Source organism: Barbus barbus (assembly GCF_936440315.1).
Source record: "Barbus barbus genome assembly, chromosome: 38".
In the NCBI taxonomy this organism is placed as follows: Eukaryota; Metazoa; Chordata; class Actinopteri; order Cypriniformes; family Cyprinidae; genus Barbus; species Barbus barbus.
Window position 1 is genome coordinate 22321931 of NC_136716.1, and position 22202 is coordinate 22344132.

The following is a 22202-nucleotide window of genomic DNA, read 5'->3' on the forward strand; positions in this document are numbered from 1 at the left end:
ATAATTTATATTAATAGTGAGCATAGATGGCTAGATTCAAAGAAATATAAATAATTTCACAAACGGGCTTGTTTGACTTTGTTTCAGTTTATTTAGAAAATAATATAATTCCGTCATCAGGTCATCTTTTTATTTATTTATTTTTTTTCCAAAGACAAAGAATTTTACCCAAAGTCAGATGATCATTGACTGCTTAAGAGCTTCTTCAAATGATTGTTTCTTTTTATATATATATATATATATATATATATATATATTGTCTAGTACAGAATATACATATTTGATCACAGAGTACAACCTTGGCACTAAACACTCATTATAATACAATATATCCAATTGTTAAAAATCCTTAGATGCAGCACTGGTATAATACTGATGAAGTAAATCACACCACAGGAAAAGACAAAAATAAACACATTTTAAATGAACAAATATAATTTGTAAAAAAATAAAATTAACCAAAACACGGCCAACAGATGTCTTTACAAATGTAGCAATGATCACCTTTTGTCTGTGAATAAAAAAAAAAAACTAAATTTGTGTTTGATTACAGCTGTGGTTACAGTTACCAAGTGGACTGATGTTGACGCAATAACCACACTAAACAAATGAGACAAACCCAACCACATACATCCTCTTCAGCCGGGTGATTCATAGTGACATACGACTCCAGTGGTCATATTTGCAAACTGGCATACAATGAAATGCAGGCCCTTTAAACATCTTAACATGATAAAAAATAAACGTACATCTGAATAGACCTTCATTTCAGCTCTCTATTTTCAAAACACTTCTTTTGGTTTAAGTTCTACACACATCTGAAAGGCAAAATGTGTTCAAATCCCCACCACCACACACAAAAAGCGTATTTTGTACAATATATCTGCACGCTAAATTTCCCTCATCCAGGTAAAGAAGAAAAAAATAGTAGCAGATCTAAACATTCACTCATTGCATCCACATACACAGTCCAACCATACATCACATCAGGGATCAAAAAGAGCATAATAACCAAAAACGGACAAAATAACATTCGAATGAACCAATAACATCTAAGTAAGAATATTGCAGGTAAGATACGGAAATCCAGATGGCCCACCTAAAGTTTAAGGCGGGAATTAATACATATGTTTTGTATATAATAGAGCTGTAAAAACCACCACACATTTACAAAGTTTTTACAGTCAATCTTCCCTTCAAACCTGCTTTTAAAATGCCGCCAAAGTCATCAAAAAAGTCCCATAACTTTTCAAAAAGGCGATTACTTCCTGACATGCCCTTTATAGTGCTAACAAACAGGCTGATCAATGGGATCATATCCAGTGGTAAAACTCTACCCTATAATTGCCATCAAAAGCATTTATCCAGTCGTATGATCTCAACATGGTGCATACTATCCTTCTGTGAAAGAGGGACATAATATGATTTAATAATTAACACAAAATTCAAAGAAGTAACCTCAAATAGGAAGTAACTGCAGACAAGAATCACAGCTGCAGAGCTTCACAAGCACCTTGAATGAAACATTGAATTGTAGCCCAGTAGTTGGACAAATTGCTAACTGCTAACTTCATTTTGACCTGATTGCATTATGAAAAATCAAAAAAACAAAATCATAATCTGTTTGTAGGTTGATATATCAAAGTCAGAAGTCAGATAATTTATTTCTGTTGAGACTAACATCTAAACCCATAGCATATCTAATGCCTGGGAACTCCAAGATATGCTGCGTTCACAATCCTTATATAACCCAAGATTATATAAGCATATTTTCCATTTATATCTGTTTGAGTGCTGAACATTAATCATTTATCTGTCAGAAGCTATTTCAGTTGACTTCAGGTATGCAGTGCTCAGAAACACCTGTGTTTGATTTGACCTTTCTTATGGTGAAGAACATTAGCTTTCAAATAAGTTCCGCCACTGAAATCATGTTCTTAGGACCAGTTTTATGACCCAACGTTTGCCATTTTACTGTTATATTAGTTCATCTGCTATATTTAAATCAAGAAAATTAGCTTTAAGCAGGAAATTAGGTTTAATAGGACAAAAAAATTGACTTACACTGGGATGAATATGATGTGGAATCTCCCTCCATTTAGACACATTCCTGTCCTGTTTTGCCTCTGACATCATTAATGTATAAATACAGGAGTTTCTGTCTCATTCGTGCCATACTTAGGATGAAAAAAAGCAATTTGTAAATAAAAAAAGAGGAAAGAGTTCATATCACTTTTGCAGTTTCCACCACAAAAAAAAGGAGAGAAAATTATGGAAATAGAGAAATAAATGATCCTTTTCTTATAAGATAATCAGAATATAAATTGAATCACGAGTGATTGGTTTTATTCTCTCTGAACTTGAGGGAGCAGTGTGACTGTAGGCTGGCTGGAGGCAACAGATGCTTCCAACATAGCAGGATTTCACAGGTCTGCTGATCCGATATATCCACACTCATTAACCCAATCAGAGCAACAGGATGGTAAACTTTGAGTGACAGGCCACATATATGTCCATCAGAGGGTTAAGATGGATTTTCAAACATTGTAAAAGTATGAAATAATAACACTCATTCTGTGATGGTGATTTTTCCAAGTAGGACATCTTTGTTGGTCCTGGATCAACAATCCTATCAGTCCTATCAGACTTCAGAGTTTGGGTTAAATTTTAAACATATTTGCAAGGACGCAATTGCAGACACTTGGCCAAGGTATATTCCCATTAAACAGAGTTTGGAATACATTCGTTGGACCTAAATGTTGTTCCAGGACCAACAAAAGATCTAGGAACACATCCAAGAACACATCCTATCTGGAAAAACCCATGTTCAATAAAGATAGTAAATAAGCCTAAAAAATAAACTCTTATAAATGCTATGTGTATTTATCCTCACCAGGCCTCTGGTCCACATAGAGTTATTTCTAAAATGGTAAACTAATGTGATGTTTTTAATCACCGTTGCAATATGTGGCCACCTCTGTTGCCTCTGTCTCAATGCCAAATGACTCTGTATTAACCAGGTACAACAAGTTTGCCCACACTAACCAGAGTGTTTCATTTCCTGTTGACTTGCATTGTATTTTTTTGTCCAAACAATGAAAGTAAATTTGGAACCAAAACTGTTGTGCTACCGTTCATACAGGTTTGGAACGATATGATTGTGAGTAAATTTTGCGAGTAAACTTTTAACCAGCAAGACTTCATTGGTCAACCAGTTTCATTGGAAATCTCATGATGGTTATCCAGTTTCATATGGCTATGTTCGTTTACCAGATGGACTAGCACCAATATATTCAGATTGGTTAGGACAAAAACTCAGATCTATATAGAAGAGGAACTTTTATATTGCTTGTTTTCTTCAGTTGCTCCTGATTAAGACATAGTCATAGTGTCTGTGGTAAAGTCTCAACAGCTGAAGTAATGTAATTTTAAGGACATTTTCACTTAGATTGACCCACTTCCTCTCTTACGTTAGTCACTCATAACCCATGAATGCTCATTTCTCATGCTCTTCAATGTTCAAACCAATAACGTTTGCAGAAAACAATTTATTTAGGAATATACTGTGTTCAGGCAGACTGAGCATGTGATTGACCTTGTTTATACATACAGTAAAATCACTTTACGAAAAAAGAAAGAGCAAACAACATCATTAAACCTCACAAGTAAGCTGTGCAAGTGCCGTTTAGTTCTTTGCTGGCGTCGTGTTGGGTCCCTTAGTCCATTTTCTTTTATCTTCAGTAACTTTGAATAGCCACGCCAAAGCGAAGTAGTGAAACATCCGAAGCTCACAGGTACAATACATTTGCTTGGTTGCACAATCTTTGAAATGTCGTCAGCTTCTATGACGTTATGTCTTGCCAGATGATCAGGAAAGGCAAAATCTGAGGTGATGGTTATGTTTGACATCCAGCTCCGCCTGAGATGCTGGCAAATATCCGATATCCACTGCTGTTATAGACGTTAGTGTCCGATGTTACCGTTTGCACGGCGGAAGTGCAACCTGAAGCTCAGGATGACATCATAGAGTCAAATCAAAAGGAGCAACAAATGACCCCGCCCACCACATACACACATACACACCCCCTGCTGACATGAATGACTCTGAATCTGAATGAATCCAGAGCAATAGTATAATAATATCATAGTGAATCAGACTCTTACATATTTGGCCTTCCATAAGTAATATACTCGTGCTCAACTTCACAAACAATCTACATTTTACCTCCGGAAAAACATTCAATACACAGATTAGCATGAAGCACTTAATTTGACCTTTGGGCTTTTCAGAGCACTGGCGAAAACTGTGACATCAATAAATGATGCTGGTTTTCCAACTCAAACGTGCTAAGTGCAGGCAGGTCTTTATCAGATCATAGTCTCTAGTCAAATGCACTTTCACCTCTCGTAATCACCGCAGTACTTTGTCATCTGTGTAAGAACAAAAATACCACAGTCAAAACCACCATTTAGCGTTTTTCTTGATGTGGTCCAAATGCTGAGATTTTCTCCATAGCCTTTGTAAATTCTTTTTCATGTGTCGGTGCTTTTGTCCAGCATTCGTAACTTAGTGTTGGTGTTGTACTCTTTTGTGGAACTCAATTAAACAAAAGAACCATTAACAACAAAATGAAAAAGCAAACGAAAGGAATTGTTTGAACAATAAAAGTCATGCAGTTTTTTCAGACGCCACAAAAAACCCAAACCAAAACAAACAAAGCTCACAGATGCGTTTGTGTCTTTCCAAGTGATTGTCTTTCATTATAAGCGAAACACGCTGAGAACACACAAGCAAAGAAACAAAACAAAAACCTAAACGAAAAATCAAACAAACTGTGTGATCAAAGAAAGTATACAAAAATAAAAATCAGCTTGCAATGACAAGTAAAGCACAACAGATCCAGGGCTGATGTTTGTTGTCATTCTTCTATAGACGTGAGTTTGACCAGGCGTTGGGGAAAGTAAGAGATCCCCTGCCTTTGTTTTGAATTTCCATGTACCGATATCTTCATTCTATCAAACAAAGGAGGAGAAGCCAGCGATGGGGGCCCGGGAGCCTGGGGCCAAGCTGCTTGGGGGCCGATAAAGTGTGCCGTGCTGACTGGGTGGGTTGGAGCTCTGCTGGGATGGAGTGGGAGTCCGGCTGCCCTTGGGTCTAAACAGACTGCCAGTCTGGGACTGGCTCTGAAGCGTAGGGGAACTGAGCTGAGGGGGGAATGGGGGTAGAGGGGGCAGAGGGGGCAGAGGCGGCGGAGGGGCGCAGGGTTCAGGCTCTCCAGACTCTGATTCGGTGTAGTTGTAGGCCTGTGCTCGGGAGATTCCCTTCTGCTGCCTGCGCCAGGAGTTGTAGTAGGTGGGGTCACTGATGTAGTGGTTGACAAATGAATGGGTCTTCTGTCGGTTGGGGTCCACCTCATATTCGCTGTCACTGCCCTGGGGTGGAGAAAGAGAGAAAGAATGAGTGAGTGATGGAGACAGAATCACTTCAACAATCTCAATTTCAAGTAGGGAGATGATTTGAGTAGGTGTCCGGGATCAATCCATAGAATCAGAGGTTCCACCAGAAATAAGCATTTTACGTCACTTTTTACAGTTGGTTTGCATGTTTTCTGTCCTGGATAATTTGTATCCATTATACTTTAATTTTTTTCATTAATACATACAATACTCTTCAAAAGATTGGGGTCAGTAAGATTTTTTAAAACTAAATTAGTACTTTTATTCAGCCATGATGCATTAAATTGACCTGTTGATGCTGTTCTTTTGAACTTTTTCAGTTTCCACAAAAAACATCAAGCAGCACAACTATTTTCAGGATTGGCGATAATAAGAAATGCTTCTTGAGCACCAAATCAAAAAATAATCATGTGATGCTTTTCCATGAGCGTTCATGTCACAGGAATAAATTACATTTTAAAATATATTAAAATAAAAAAAGCTGTTTTAAATTGTAATTTCATAATATTACTGTTTTTATTGTATTTTATCAAATAAATGCAGTCATGGTCAGCATAAGAGACTTCTTTTAAAAACATTAAAAAAAAAAGAAAACTTTTGAGTGGTAGAATATTTGTGATAATTATAATTCAAAATATATGTGGGTAATTCATCTTAAGAAGTAACCCAACTATCATGTATGCTATTGATACAGTAGCAGTATCTGAATTGACAAAACTTTGGCTAAAACGAATGTTAATAAAGATTAACAGAACAGAAGTCATGGCTGACAAGTGTGAGTTTGGTGAAAATGATTGCTATTCATTCGATCACAAAACATCCGATTTACATTGTTCATCATCACTGCATATAGGTAAAGCAAACTTCAAGTTACCAGTTCAGTGTTCAGTAAAATACTGTAAAGCTTTACAGTATTTATAATCTAAAGGGACACTGACAAGCTCTCAAGACCACAATAACTTGTGTAGGAAGAGCTCATTTAGTTTTGTCAAACAGTGTGTTGCAAGTAGTTTTTCTTTTTAATCTGTTCTTGCAAAGTGAAAAAGACAAGAGGCATGACATCAGCCTGAATAAATGAAGAATATGCAATGATTTAATCTACTGGACTCTACTTGCAATCTCTAATGTCCTTCCCCAAATCATCAAAGCTTTATTTACTGTGGGAAGGAAGCACTGAAATGCAACAGACCACATACCTAATTTTTAATCAGTCAAAAATGACCAAAACAGAATGAAAAGCCAAAAAGGGAGGGAGGAACCAAAAAAAGGCTCTATCTATCATTTAAAAATAACCTCAATGCTTTATGACAACCAATATACCCTCTGGTACCAATCACACGCTGCGTTTAGGGGGTCACACGTCCATATGGTGGGGGTTTGACCATGTATGCATGAACCTAATGGAGAGGTTAGAAATGGACAAGCACTAGGAAGCGACTTCCTGTCAGTCAATGCACAATGCATGTCCTCACCCTTTGAGTTGGAAGAGTATGGAGGCCCCCAGTCTTAAAGGAGAAAACAAGCGCCTCCTAGAGGTAAACAGAGACATGGGGTTTAAAGCAGTGCAGTATGGGCCCCAAGTCATATTTCATGGGACAAACAATTGCTACTTTTTAAAAAAAAAAATGGTGCATTACCTTTACAAAAAAACTACTGTAATATCAGTTTTGTTTAAAATATTAAATTAAAACAATTTATTTAATAACAAACCCATATTATTATAACAATTTAAGTTAAACATTAAAAAAAAAAAATCAGTATTAACATTGTATTTATAATATATTTATTTTACTTAAATATGTTTTCTTCTTTGCATGTCTTAACCTTTGTGTTTTTATTTTTTATAAAAAAAGAATACATAAATAAAATACAGACTTTTGAACCCTACTGTCTACTATTGGAAAGCATGAACGCATATGTTTAATTAAAAGATGCTGTTTGGAAATTCAAAGAATACCATGCTATTTTAGCAGCAGGCTAGTACCATGATACTTTTTTGTAAGGGTAATGCGGGCTAGGAGTACTTCTACACTTTCTTTGACACTTTAATGCATTTCTTGGAACAACCTCGAGTAGGTTCCTCATGGCAGCCTCCAACACTGTTGAGACAGCACTCTGCACTAGAACAATGGACAACTGTATGAAGATCAGCTCTCCATCAATCTTTGTCTTCCACCACCACATCTATTACAACACCTTCCCTCTTCTCTTTCTGACATATCTGGGTCACACAAGAGCTCTAGAGCTGGCTGATGTTCACCACAGATGTATCCTAAAGTACCAACTAAGCTTGAATTGCCAAATTGAGAGGGAAAACTGAAAATAAGAGGGAAGAACCATCATGGCTCAGGCTTTTAGGGTTTGAATATCATTTTAAGAGGACTCATCTATCCTCACCACCACTTTCTGCACTCCATCCGCCAGGAATTCAATCCGGGAATTTCTAAATGCTGCTTTTAGGGGTTGATTCTGATCTTTCTGAATAGCTAGACTCTCGCTCCATTGTTTGACATAACTTTTGAGCTATTAACAAAAAAACTAGTTTAATCAAATTTAATCCACCCTGTCTGAGAGGTCTGTCATTCACAGTCTTTTACTAGGCTATGTGGCCATGTGAAATTAATGAAAACATACAAACAAACAGAATCTACAGAATTGTCCTTGCACTTCTATCGCTAAATTAACTATTGCACAACACATAAGATCACTATATTAAATGTATATTTTTGGCAAAACAGTTCAACATTTTTCCTTGTCTTTCTGTGTTATAGTGAAAAGACTAACAATGCACAGATCTCTCCAGTCCACCATTATTATACACACACACATGTGACACACATGCCTCTGTTCAAATTCCAGAGAGGAAAACAGTTTCCCCCAAACCAGCCCCACATCCCCCTAAAATAAGAGCTGCAGATTTCATGCCGAAGACCTGCTGAATCCCTTTCATCCATTTTTACAGAATACAGAAAAGCGCTTTTTTTGGCTCTCTGTACATAAGAGAAAATTCCAAAAAAATCGGAATCTGAATTTCATGGAATCCCGCTATTAGATAAAGTAAAAACACACCTACTCTTTCCTGAAACTATCACTTAAGTGCTTCTCAATGCAGTTTTAGTTAAAAATTTCTGCATTTTGACTTCCGTTTAGCCAAGTTCATTTTTTTCACCGTTTTATTCAATGATCAAGATGCATGCCATGTCTATAATAATACAAACAGAATTACAGTGCTTCCCATTTACATGTAATTTTATAAATTATGTTTTAATGATCATTTATTTTATGATTGAAAAAAAAATCATATTTAATAATATGTTATTACAGATCAAGAATATATATATATTGTGACGAGTCGGCTGCCTCCCCCCTGTCCATCATCACCACCCCGTCCCGTATTCGCCGCCCTTCACCAGGCTCCCGACAGGAGTGGGTGTGTGAGAGAGGAGGGGCGCTGAAACAGCCAGGGCTGGCGGCGTGTGATGAGGCGCACCTGACGTGAATAGAGCCTCATCACCGCCGCCGTTAAATGCCGAACGCGCCTCTCCTCGGGAGACCGGTCTCTTCCCCGTGCATGCACGCTGGTGTCCTCGTGGGTCCAGGAAGGGTGCGTCGAGCAGGACTGCCGCACCCGTTAGGCGGCTGACGGGCCAGGATGCCGGGCCGCCGAATCCCCCAGAAGCGCCGGGAATCCAGGAGATGGAAGGAGCCGCGCAAGAGACGCCGCCGCCACTCGCTCCCGGCCCCGAGAGGGGAGCGCGTGCGGCCACCGGACTCCGCCCCTTCCCTGGACCCTTCCCTGACGAACACTACCCTCCTTCACTAGCCCCGCGGCACAACGAGGACACCAGATTCCCCGTTTATTTGGACACTTTTCCCCTTGGACACTTTATTTTCCCTTTTTATTGTTTAATAAAAACCTCTCCGAGGCTTGACGCCACACCCACTGTGTCTGTCGTTGGCTCCTCCCGCCACTATATATATATATATATATAGTACTATATATATGGACTTTTTGGACATTTCACATCCATTTTACATACATCCATAAAGCTCAAAATTATTGATCACAGACTTTTCTAGCACCATGCTTTTATTATTGAGCAAGTGCTGATCTCAGCTTCTTAAACAACTGCAGTGTTCTAATGAGAGGCATTCCAATCATACCAGCAAATTCAACAACTCAATAAGCAGAAAACAAAACACCCTGTAATTCAGCTTTGAAAGCTTTTTTTTCTGTTCAGTGTGACCTCACAGTGAAGCCAAGCTCAGAAACTAAAGCTGCATGCTGACACGGTGTGTGTGTGTGTGTGTGGTCATCAAAACATGTCTGTTGACACAGAGTGCTGTGACCTACTCCTGCCCTCCCCCGCTGACACATGCAAGACGTGACAGCTGTTCTCTCCTCCAAAAATGTTTGTTTGCATTCATCCACTCCTCTGATATTCTTTCTCCTCAATCTCAATATTTTCAAGCTTGTTTGAATAATGAATGTATTGTATAATGTGTTATATATAACACAACAAGAAACTGAAATACCACATAAATTCATTTGATGAAAATAATCAAATCACAGCATATCTGCTATTGTGATATTAGTGCTGTATAGGGCAGCTATGCCAAACCACCTAGAGGGAGAATCCAGATAAAATTAAAGGCAGTCCAGATGGTGATTTTACACATGTGACAGGAATACTGTGGAAGTTGCAAAAAGAGTACATTGTGAAAAGGGCAATGCTGGCACTAAACAAAACGGTAAAAAATATGTTTTCCGGACACTTGGTTATGATGACAGTGTGATTCACACCTGCTTCTAATCATAAAGACATTTTGTTGATTAATGCCTTCATGAAGTTACTAAAATAAGCTTCAGACCACAAAAAAATCCAAACCAAGTGTACAAGTATATGCCAAGATATTCAACTAAACACAAAATAATAATATCAGAATAAAAGCTGATAACAGATTGTGAAGGGTCTGGTTAAAGAATGCTCAGATGGGAGGATCTGATCTTACTGGAACTGATTGTTTGGCACGTATGTTTTGTCTCCTGCAGAGAGAGAAAGTGGGGCAAGATGCTCCCTCCCGGAAAATCCCGGTTTGAGTATAGCCCTTGCCCTACAGAAATCCTTTAAAATTAATGAAACTTCACTTCCTCTGTTGACTTACATTTAGATAGAGACACTAGCCTGACCTTGTGACAGTTGCGAAAGACTTGCATGGAATATAGATATGTTTTACACAAGATTATGGATGTTTTCTTTCTGCAATAGATGCCAGTGCTGATGCGTCACTAAAGAGGCATTACATGTGTGAGATTTTTGCTCAAAAATCTAACACAGGCCACAAGATTTAGGTTTAAGGCCAGTGTGACCGCCAAAACAAACCCACCCCCACTCATATCTCAACAGAGACGGGTGGAGAAACCCTATTGTGGCACAGATATGGATTAACTGGAGGGGAGGAGCGTAGAAAGTGTCTATGTCTCACATTCCACTGATCCATTAGAATATTAAGCACAGCAGGTGATTGGACAGACAAAGACGCACTGTTATTAGGGCTGAGCAATATAACCAAAAATGATATCTTCATGCCTTTCAAAAGTTTGTAAGAAATTTGTACTTTCTTTTTTATGCAACGGTGCATTGATCGAAAGTGACAGTAAAGACATTTTTAATGTTACAAAAGATTTCTATTTGAAATAAATGCAGTTTTTTTGCACTTTCTATTTATCAAATAATCTAAAAATATGTATGTAAAATATGCTTCCAACATTAATAATCTTAAGAAATTTTTCTTGAGCAGCAAATCAGGATATTAGAATGGTTTGAAGACCATTCTTCAATCTGAGTAATTGATGCTGAAAATTCAGCTTTGCATTACAGAAATAAATGAGGTTTTATAATTAATTAAAATAGAAAGCGGTTATTTTAAATTGTAATCATATTTGACAATATTATTGCTTTTACCGTATTGTTTGATCAAATACGGTAAATGCAGCCTTGATGAGAATAATAACTTATTTCAAAAACATTAAAACATCTTATATTAACCCCAGTCTTTTGAACAGTAGTATTTTTAACACAATATTCGCAGTATTTATGTATTTACTCTGAAATTAATTCAAATGGTTATTTTTTGCCTAATCAGAGGGATCAGTTCCAAATAGAATATGTAACCAAGAAGTGTAAAAATGTTTAAATGTATTAAATATAATACAGTAGAAAACTACTTAAAATGTCCACACTGTTTTTCACCTTTTTTTGTGATAAAAAAGTAATTTTACTAATCTAACATTTAAGGATATTGAATAAATTTTAATCATATATTAAATATTTTAATATAGGTTATGAAAAAAAAAAAAACTACTTGCCAAATTCCCAGGTTACTTTTGCTTAGTTAACGTTTTTAGGTTTACAATGGGCAAAACAAAAAATATTAAAAAGTTCAAAAAGAAGCATATTAAAATAAAAGTAGTTTTATAATTTTATATCGGCAGCAAAATCAGTGCAAATGCACATTATTCACATTATCATTTTACTGTAACATAAGAGTGACTGATGAGAAGCAAAACTTTCCATGAGCTATTTCAGGCTCTCACTGGGAAGAATCTCACAGTGTCGATGATGTGATGCTGGGATGATCATCAGAAAGCCAATTAAAACAAAGATGCTTTGACATGGAAGGCTGCCCGAACAATCCCTGCTGTTAGCTGCAGCAGTAGCGCCAGCATTTCCAACAAAAACCAAAAGCAGCTTAAAATCAGATTTAAAATAAACTTTGTGTCCAACACACTCAAATGACAAGACAGAATTACACCTGTCCAACATCTCATCCATCTCCCATGTGTTCATTTAAAGGCAGAGCTGGCTCAGCTAGGTGCTCAGGTTTGTTGGGTTGCCAAATGAATTTGAGCCGTCTTTAAGAGTTTCTGAACAATGTCAGTATTATACATCTCTGTGGAGGCTCTGGCTCTTTTGGAGACAGCTCAATGGATCTGCAATAGCCTGGAGTTATCCGCTCAATAAAACTTCAAAGAGAGATTCCAGCCTCTCTGTTCACTCTGCTCGATGGCGATGATACCAGACTTTAGCAGGAGCAGAAGGGGAACAGGATATGCTCTGTTTCTAACCACGAGTCAAAGGTGGCCGGATGCCAGCAGTCTAGGAGGTGGTGGCAGGAGGTGTCAGCGAAGAGTGAGGAGGAGACGAAAACTTTTGAGCTGTTGTTTGACATTGCATACGCATTTTGGGAGGTACTGATGACAGTGCATACAATTTTAAATGAAATTAAATGCTTGAAATCCTTTGGGACATAAACTATTTCCCACAACTAAATATTATTCTTACTAACAAATAGGTTGAAAAAAAAGAAAGAAATCTAGAAAAAATACTGCAATAAAATAAATTTAAAAATTAATTTCTGGCTCAAAAATGGGATTGCATTAACTACATTTAAATCTGAAATGCATGTACTGTACACCTAAGACTCTGAATCAATAATAATTATAATAATACTATATGTATATATATATATATATATATATATATATATATATATATATATATATATATATATACACACACACTCACTGGCCACTTTATTAGGTACACTTTGTTAGTACCGGGTTGGACCCCCTTTTGCCTTCAGAACTGGCTTAATTCTTTGTGGCATAGATTCAACAAGGTGTTGGAAACATTCCTCAGAGATTTTGATCCATATTGACATGATAGCATCACGCAGTCGCTGCTGATTTGTCGGCTGCACATCCATGATGTGAATCTCCCGTTCCACCACATCCCAAAGGTGCTCTATTGGATTGAGATCTGGTGACTGTGGAGGCCATTTGAGTAAAGTGAACTCATTGTCATGTTCAAGAAACAAGTCTGAGATGATTTGAGCTTTGTGACATGGTGCATTATCCTGCTGGAAGTACCCATCAGAAGATGGGTACACTGTAGTCATAAAGGGATGGACATGGTCAGCAGCAATACTCAGGTAGGCTGTGGCGTTTAAACGATGCTCAGTTGGTACTAAGGGGCCCAAAGTCAGCCAAGAAAATAACCCCCACACCATTACACCACCACCACCAGCCTGAACCGTTGAGACAAGGCAGGGTGGATCCATGCTTTCATGTTCTTTACGCCAAATTCTGACTCTACCATCTGAATGTCGCAGCAGAAATCGAGACTCATCAGACCAGGCAATGTTTTTCCAATCTTCTATTGTCCAATTTTGGTGAGCCTGTGTGAATTGTAGCCTCCGTTTCCTGTTCTTAGCTAACAGGAGCGGCACCCGGTGTGGTCTTCTGCTGCTGTAGCCCATCTGCTTCAGGGTTCGACATGTTGTGCGTTCAGAGATGGTATTCTGCATACCTTGGTTGAAACGAGTGGTTATTTGAGTTACTGTTGCCTTTCTATCATCTCTAACCAGTCTGTCCATTCTCCTCTGACCTCTGACATCAACAAGGCATTTTCGTCCATACAACTGCCGCTCACTGGATATTTTCTCTTTTTCGGACCATTCTCTGTAAACCCTAGAGATGGTTGTGCGTGAAAATCCCAGTAGATCAACAGTTTTTGAAATACTCAGACCAGCCCGTCTGGCACCAACAACCATTCCACGTTCAAAGTCACTTAATCCCCTTTCTTCCCCATTCTGATGCTATATATATATATATATATATATATATATATATATATATATATATATATATATATATATATATATATATATATATTAGGGCCGGGACTCGATTAAAAAAATTAATCTAATTAATTAGAGGCTTTGTAATTAATTAATCGAAATTAATCGCATTTTAATCGCATATAAATATTTGACCTGAGAACAGTGAGAAGTAAGTTTTTTTATATGGATTTTTAAATTTCCCATCGACAGGGCCAACCAAAGCGGTCTCATCAGCTTCTTTGTCCATGTTCACTGTGGTTTGTTTTTGGCTGTTTCTCAATATGCGTTCTTCAGCGATCTTGCGTCCTTGTGTTCTCGTTCTACGTCATCATTAACCGTCGAAGTTCAGTTCCAATTCTCAAGAACGCAAGTACAGAGGATGCATGAAAGTGCCCGGATATGTTCTTGAAACTGAGGATGCATCCAGTGCAGACTTGAGAGAATCGAGCCGTTAGAAATCCCAGAAAACGCTGTGGGTGGCCGGTGTACGGAAGCCTGTAAGCTTTAAAGTCGCTCTCACAAATACTTAACGGCTCTTCAAGTTGAAAGTAAACATTTATCGTTTTGTTTTGGTTAATTTTAATAAAGTTATAAGACCCGGAGAAAGTCTGCATTTTTATTGGCATATTAAAATGAATCTTAACAGTAAAACATATAACGCTGTAAAATAAAACAATACAATTATATGAAAGTAATATATATAATAGTATGAAATGTTTTAATAAGTTATGACATTTTGTAATATTTATTGTTCATTGGTCGCTGCTTATGCTGAGACTATGCGGTCAGTTAAGCAAGAACGCAGTACATCTCAGTTCTCATAAGTGTGCGTTCTGTGTTCTCGCGTCCTTCCGAGTTCGTTCTTCCAAGGAAGCTTGGCAAGACCGGTCTCCACGAGAGCGCAAGTCCGTTCTTTGCACTAGTTGGTGCTCCAGTATAATCGGTCCGCCGAAACTCATCCAGTGAGAAACGTTCCGCGGTGCAAAAATAAGTGCGATTAAAATGCGTTAAAAAAATTTAACACGTTATTTTTGTGTAATTAATTAATCTAAATTAACGCGTTAAAGTCCCGGCCCTAATATATATATATATATATATATATATACATACACACAATATCTCACAGAAGTGAGTACACTCATCACATTTTTGTAAATATTTTATTATATCTTTTCATGTGACAACACTGAAGAAACGACACTTTGCTACAATGTAAAGTAGTGAGTGTACAGCTTGTATAACAGTGTAAATTTGCTGTCCCCTCAAAATAACTCAACACACAGCCATTGATGTCTAAACCGCTGGCCACAAAAGTGAGTACACCCCTAAGTGAAAATCTAATTTTATGCAACATGAGTGAACTTTTTCACAATAATCATTCTACTCAATCTACCTAAAAAAATTCATAAAAAATGAATGATGCTTCTGAAAACAGGACTAATAATAGATTCATGTTTCGCAGCAGTGTTTCATTGGAAATAGAAGACTGTTAATGTGAAGAAAACAGCATGTGTGTGTGTGTGTGTTTCCTGCTCTCTTTGCCAGTTTGCGAGTTTGATTTAGTAAATGCTAATGCTAGACTTTCACACAACTAAAACTGAATGGTTTCTGCTCATCATGCCAGCTAAATGGTCACTTGAGAGAAATGGAGAGAGTCCAACCAAAGCCTTCCAGTTTTCACACTTTAATCTTTATGTGTCTGTGTGAGTATTTGTTTGATTAGAATTCCTGTGTGCTGCACTGTGTTTTGTTCTCAAATCTACCACAGATTCTCCAACTCGTGCCTCAGGACACAAAGTCTGGAGAGAATGAACTAGGAGGCAGCAGAATGTTCTGGACATGATAAAAAAAAATCACCCACAGGACCTAGCCTGGATTGAAGCCATGCGCAAGTAAGACAGCCAAAATCTCAAGTAGGGTATTACAGACCTTTCCTGCAGGGCTGTATCCTACTTTTGAGAAAGTTTCAGCACAGCGAGTCTTGTCCTAATAAAAGTGTGTGATAAGGGAATTTCTAAATGAACGTGACTAGATTTAGCACTAGAAATTCTGCTTGGAGGTTGAAGGGATAGTTTACCCAAAAACGCCCTCGTGTTATTTTTAGAATTTTTGTGAAACACAAAAGGAGATTTTTTTGATACTGGTTGCTCTTTCCCATACAATTATAATATGAACTGTGGCTTTCAGGTTTTGGAAAGGAGGCAAACGCTCCATAATCAGAAAAGCATATACAGTATGCATATTTACATCCTTTTTAAAGCTTTAAAGTCTCTTGAAATGAGGGTGAGTAATTGAGAACAGAATTATTGGGTGAACTGTCCCTTTAACACATATTAACACACACAGACTGACAATGTCTCGTCACTGAACGTTTGTTACCTGTGAATCTGAGATCTCTGATGGTTTCTCTGTGAGGCTGCTGCTCTCTGCTGGGATCAGGTCATTGTACTTAGTGCTGACGTCCTCATCTGAGTAGTGTAGACTGCCTGGACTGGGTCGAGGAGGTGACCTGAGCAAAAATGCGACACAACACTATTTTTATAGCATAGGATGAATACTGTCAAAATGTCCAACTTCATTATTTTTAACATGAATATATTTTTTGTGTATGTATGAATGAATGAATGAATAAATAAATATTTCCCCCAAAAAAAATATTCAAGCAAAATCTGATACAAATGTTTCATTTATAATACTTTTGGAATTTTCATTTATAATACTTTTGGAATTTTCATTTATAATACTTTTGGAGTATATATATATAAAGCAATATCAAATATCTGACAGTATGAAGCATCTTTAGAAAAGGTTTGGCAGTAATTCCAGCAGCAGACACTTGTGTCTTTGTTAGACGAATGAAGTACAGTGTTTGTATTGAGAGGGGAGTCTTTATGAGCATCATGGGACCACTGTAAGATGCCAGCTCCAAGGGTTTTCTGCATAATTAAGTCTCTGTGATACAGCAGTGGAGAGCAGCTAAGAAAAAAAAATTGTGAATTCTGGATTATACTTCAGCTATTAAAAATATAAAAACCTCTTTTACTGACTGTGGTTTTCTGTTACTCTATGAGAAGCCTTTAAAAATCAGTTTACTGCAAGTGTTTTATACAAGTGTCACTATGTTTTTTTTCAGAACCTAAAAAATGTCATTTTCTCTGCCACTAATACTGAACCATTCCAAAACAAACTCCACATCCATGTTTGCAGTCTATTTGTGTCCAAGTTGTTTTCTCTCTCAAGTTGTTTGCACTTTTCTCTTTTCAAACCTGCATTCATGATTGCAAAGGAAACACAAACCTAGTTGCTGAATACATAAATATAATGTAAATATACAGCTACTGCAAACTCCTCCAACAAATCATCACTAATATGTGATCTAAGATAAAATGTAAAATGCATTACATTTTTATTGAAAAATATCTATGAATAAATATAAATTAAATATATTTCACTGATTATCTTGGTCTTAGATTTTCTTTCTAAAATGCATTACATTTTTATTTCTACCGAAATATATCTACAAATAAAACTAAATTTCACTTGTGTGCGAGTGTGCTTGAAACTGCTGAAACAGATTGTGCTGCTGATTTGTGTGTGTGTGTGCGTGCGCTGTAAACAGGCCTAGTCAGCTCTCTGCAGTCCAGAACAGTAAAGTCTTAAACGCAGAGTTAAAGCATACCATATACTTCCCCTGCCTTTAAAAACAACACTCTTCATATCACTGAGATAAGACCCGTGGTCTCTCATATCTTTTGCTGCCCTGGCACCTTCATTCTAATGTTTATTATTTCTAATAAATGTTTCTATTTCTAATTATGTATTGCCATTTTTTTATTAACACACTCACACACACACATACACACACATTTTCATTTTCATTTTCAAATTTAAACAACATAAATTTACTGTTCTGTTCTTTGAAAAAAGCAATCATATGGCATCAGAACTATTTTTATAATACTTTCAAAATGTGCTTTTTGCTTTTCTGTGTATTTTGTAGTTCAACAGTGCCCGTCTCTATTCACTTTTTTTAAATGAAAAAAAAAAAAGATCAATATGCTAATCTCCTTTTGTGATCTACAGAAGAAAGTCATTGCCTGGAACAAACATTTTTTATGGAGATTTTTGGGTGAACTACCCCAAAATTTTCAAGACAAAAACAAATGGAATGCTGTATGCTACCCAAACTTTTGCTCCGATTTTGTTTGAGAAACCACTGATATGCCATGAAAACAGTCAGAAGAATCTTAAAAGAAAGACCTGTTTTAGATCTCAAATCACAAACCTCCTTCTCAGCAGGCAGTCTTTGAATCCTGCCAGTATCTTGAGAAGAGAAGCTCTCTGTATTGTGTTACTTGAGCTATGCAGTGTCATAACTATTGAGGTTAAAACAGCAAGACCGTGGCTTGAACCAGCTCTCTGCAGTGGGCATATATCAAGCGTCTTTGATTCTTTCCACCTTGACGCTCCTGTCACTTCTCTAAGATTTTCCTGAGGTTCTTCATTCACTTTCCTGATCCTCTCAGCCGGTGAGCCCACAGTCTAGCTCGGGCTCTGTAGACCCTCCACCCAGGAGAGAACAAAGCCTGTGGAACTTCATCTGCACATTCCTCCCACATCTCTCCCTTAATCTGCAGCCAGAGGAAAGAGCCTGGCATCCCCTCAAAGACCAGAGGACCTTTGATCCTCCTCAAGGTGACCCAGGATGAAGGAAGGCAGAGGCTGAGAACTAAGCTGTGATAATAGGGCTAGATTTCTCAAATGGGACTGGATATACACACCTGGCACACCTGGAAATATTGCTACAGGTGTGAGCACCTATTCATGGCACTGCTTGACAATTTTCAAAATATAAAACATGTGCAATATTTAAATTCTATGTGCAACTTAAATAAAAAATTTTTTAAAAATTACTTAACTTAAATTCTTAACTTCTATAACAGTACCTACGCCACCATACCCATATTTTCATAAAATAAACTGATATTAAGCATAGTATTAATTGCAATAATAAATGTTTTGTGCATATATTTTAAAACATTCCTGTTTCAGAAAGAATGGTGGCAGTATAGGTGCAGGTCACGAACCAGAATCTGTTATTGCACTTAGTCTGTGACTTGTCAAAGAGAAATGCTCTCATTAGTGGAAACAGAAACTTTTTATACTGAGTTTTATGATGGAAAGTAGGATCTTATGAAGGTAGAGCCATTTGGTAATCCCATCAGTCTTTCCATGATGAATATGAAACCCCTAGATTTTGGGCTATTTTTGCCTCATTACTGCCACGTGGTTGAAGCTTTATGGGAGTATAATAGTTCTATGTGCAAAGTAAAAAATAAGCACATATGATAATTGATTTACTACTTCATATAAAATTCCGAAACCTACTGGGCAAAGTGACAGGTGAACATTAGCATATTAAATTGCAGCTATTGTACTTAGATTGAGTAATTTTTTGTTATGACCATTCCATTTGTAATACGAAACTCAGCTGACATATTTGTGACCCTGGACCACAAAACCAGTCACAAAGGTACATGAAATTTACACGAGATTTACTGAAAGCTGAATAAATAAGCTTTCCATTGATGTATGGTTTCTTAAGATAGGACAATATTTGGCTGAGATACAACTATTTGAAAATCTGGAATCTGAGGGTGCAAAAAATCTAAATATTGAGAAAATTGCCTTTAAATTTGTCCAAATTAAGTTCTTAGCAATGCATATTACTAATCAAAAATTAACTTTTGATACATTTACGGTAGGAAATTTACAAAATATCTTCATGGAACATGATCTTTACTTAATGTCCTAATGATTTTTGGCATAAAAGAAAAATCAATAATTTTGACCCATACGATGTATTTTTGGCTATTGCTACAAATATATCCCAGCAACTTAAGACTGGTTTTGTGGTCCAGGGTCACATTTCAGCTTGAAAACCTGCATGCTCATATTAAAAACCCTAAAAACCTGCATGTTTATATTAAAAACCTTGAAAGACTGAGACAAAGAGAGAAACGTCCACGGACCTGGTATAGACGCCATTTTTGCGGCAGAAGGAATTTTTGACAGATAGTCGTCGATTGTTCAGTTCCAAGGCAGGGAAGCGGCTCTCGTCCAGGCTGACCATCTCTCCATGTGTCAATGCATTGCAGTTGGAATTGTTGCCTGTAAGGATGAGATATGGAGACATTAAGAGATTAAGACCTCTTGATCTGCTGAAGATGATGCTGTGGGTCTTACTAAACTAATTGAAACAGAGATTAATTTTGTCATGGGGGTCAATCATGATAACAGAATGTAATGCCACCAAAACCACATAAACCAAATAATCTCTAAACCTTTGCTATTTTTGGAGCTGAACACCCTCATTAAGATAAAACAGTTCTGGGCTGGCAGGTGGTGTTGTGTGAATGGTGTGTATGTGTGTGTGTGTGTGTCTGACATTTGTTTGATGCAGTGTGTTTTTGTGTGGAAGCACAAACTGGGCCTCTTATGCTCCCTCAGTTTGTTTAACATGCTTAGTGACCCACATGACAGTGTCCCACCCCCCAGTTCTGTTGTGGTCAGCCTGCTCTTACTACAGAAATGCTGACCACACACCACACACACATACCACACTGAAGATGTCACAGCAACAACAATGCTGTTTCATTCACCACACCTCTCCCTGAATGACCCTTTGACATAAACAAATACACACACAAACAGATAGAAAGAACGATAAACAGATGGAATGATAGAAAGAATGACAGATAGACAGAAGGATAGATAGAATGATAGAACGATAGATAGATAGACAAATAGACAGATATACAGATAGATGGATGGATGGATGGACACGAACAGACAGACAAAATGATAGATAGAACGATACATAGAACGATAGAACGACGGATGGATGGATGGATGAATGGACGGACACACAATCAGACAAAACGATAGATAGAATGATACATATACAGAATGATAGAACGATAGATAGATGGATGGATGGACACACAAACAGAATGATATAACGATAGAACAATAGGATGGATGGATGGACACACAAACAGAACAATAGACAGACAGACAGACAGACAGACAGACAAACAGACAGACAGACAGACAGACAGACAGACAGACAGACAGACAGACAGACAGACAGACAGACAGACAGACAGACAGACAGACAGACAGATAGATAGATAGATAGATAGATAGATAGATAGATAGATAGATAGATAGATAGATAGATAGATAGACAGACACATACTTGAGTCAGATTTCTTGGCGTATTTCTTGCTCTGGCCTCTGATGATGAGGATGAAAACTAGAAGCAGGATGAAAATGAGGCCGACCAGAGCCACCACCACCAGAAACCACCATTCCTCATAGAACGGAGACACTTTTTGTGCTGGAATTAAAACACAGATTCATATATCATTAGAAGAATTAACCTTTGCATCATTTCAGATTGATTTTCACTTGTTCTAACTTTCTAAGAGTTTGAACTAACCTGATATAGATGGTGACGGTTGGCTTGGAGACCCATACCCATAATCATTCACCCCGATGACCCGGAAATCATAGCTGACTCCCTGTTTCAAGATATCCATGTTGAAGGTGTATGATGTCACTTCCTTGGGAATGTCCTTGATTAAGATGTCCCACAAGCCTTCATCTGGAAAATTTTTTAAGAAATAAAAATGCCTAGTCACTCACAGTCACATAGTTTATATCAGTCATATTTTTTATGAGTCTGATGACATTAGAGAAACACAACTAAGGAAATCATTATTTACTCACCTTCATGTAATTTCAAATCCATATACAAGTTTGAAACAACATGGGAGTAAAAAATTTTATTCATTACCAAATGTTTATTTTGGGATGCACTGTTTTTCTGTTTAATACTGCAGCAGCTGTCAGGGCTAATAATTCAGAGGCGAGACCTCATCAAATACAATTTTATCACAATATAGATCACATGTCTTTTCAGCTATGTCTAATGTGTTTAATGTGCTACCGAGAACCCCAAGTGCCTTCAGCCAGCAGTGCAGAGAGACAGAGAA

At 37.4% G+C, this 22202-nt stretch overlaps 1 protein-coding gene across 1 annotated transcript in view; it reads right to left on the bottom strand.

The window, feature by feature from the left end:
* Positions 1-3536: 3536 nt before the first annotated feature.
* Positions 3537-22202, bottom strand: part of LOC306857818 (protein sidekick-2-like) — a 317048-nt gene continuing 298382 nt past the window's right edge. The window contains exons 41-45 of the mRNA XM_079398002.1: positions 21647-21811; positions 21404-21544; positions 20175-20313; positions 16522-16651; positions 3537-5433 (exon numbers count right to left, since the gene is read on the bottom strand). Of these exons, the coding sequence (XP_079254128.1) occupies positions 5017-5433; positions 16522-16651; positions 20175-20313; positions 21404-21544; positions 21647-21811 (992 nt within the window). The 3' untranslated portion in view covers positions 3537-5016. The remainder of the gene's footprint in view (positions 5434-16521; positions 16652-20174; positions 20314-21403; positions 21545-21646; positions 21812-22202) is intronic.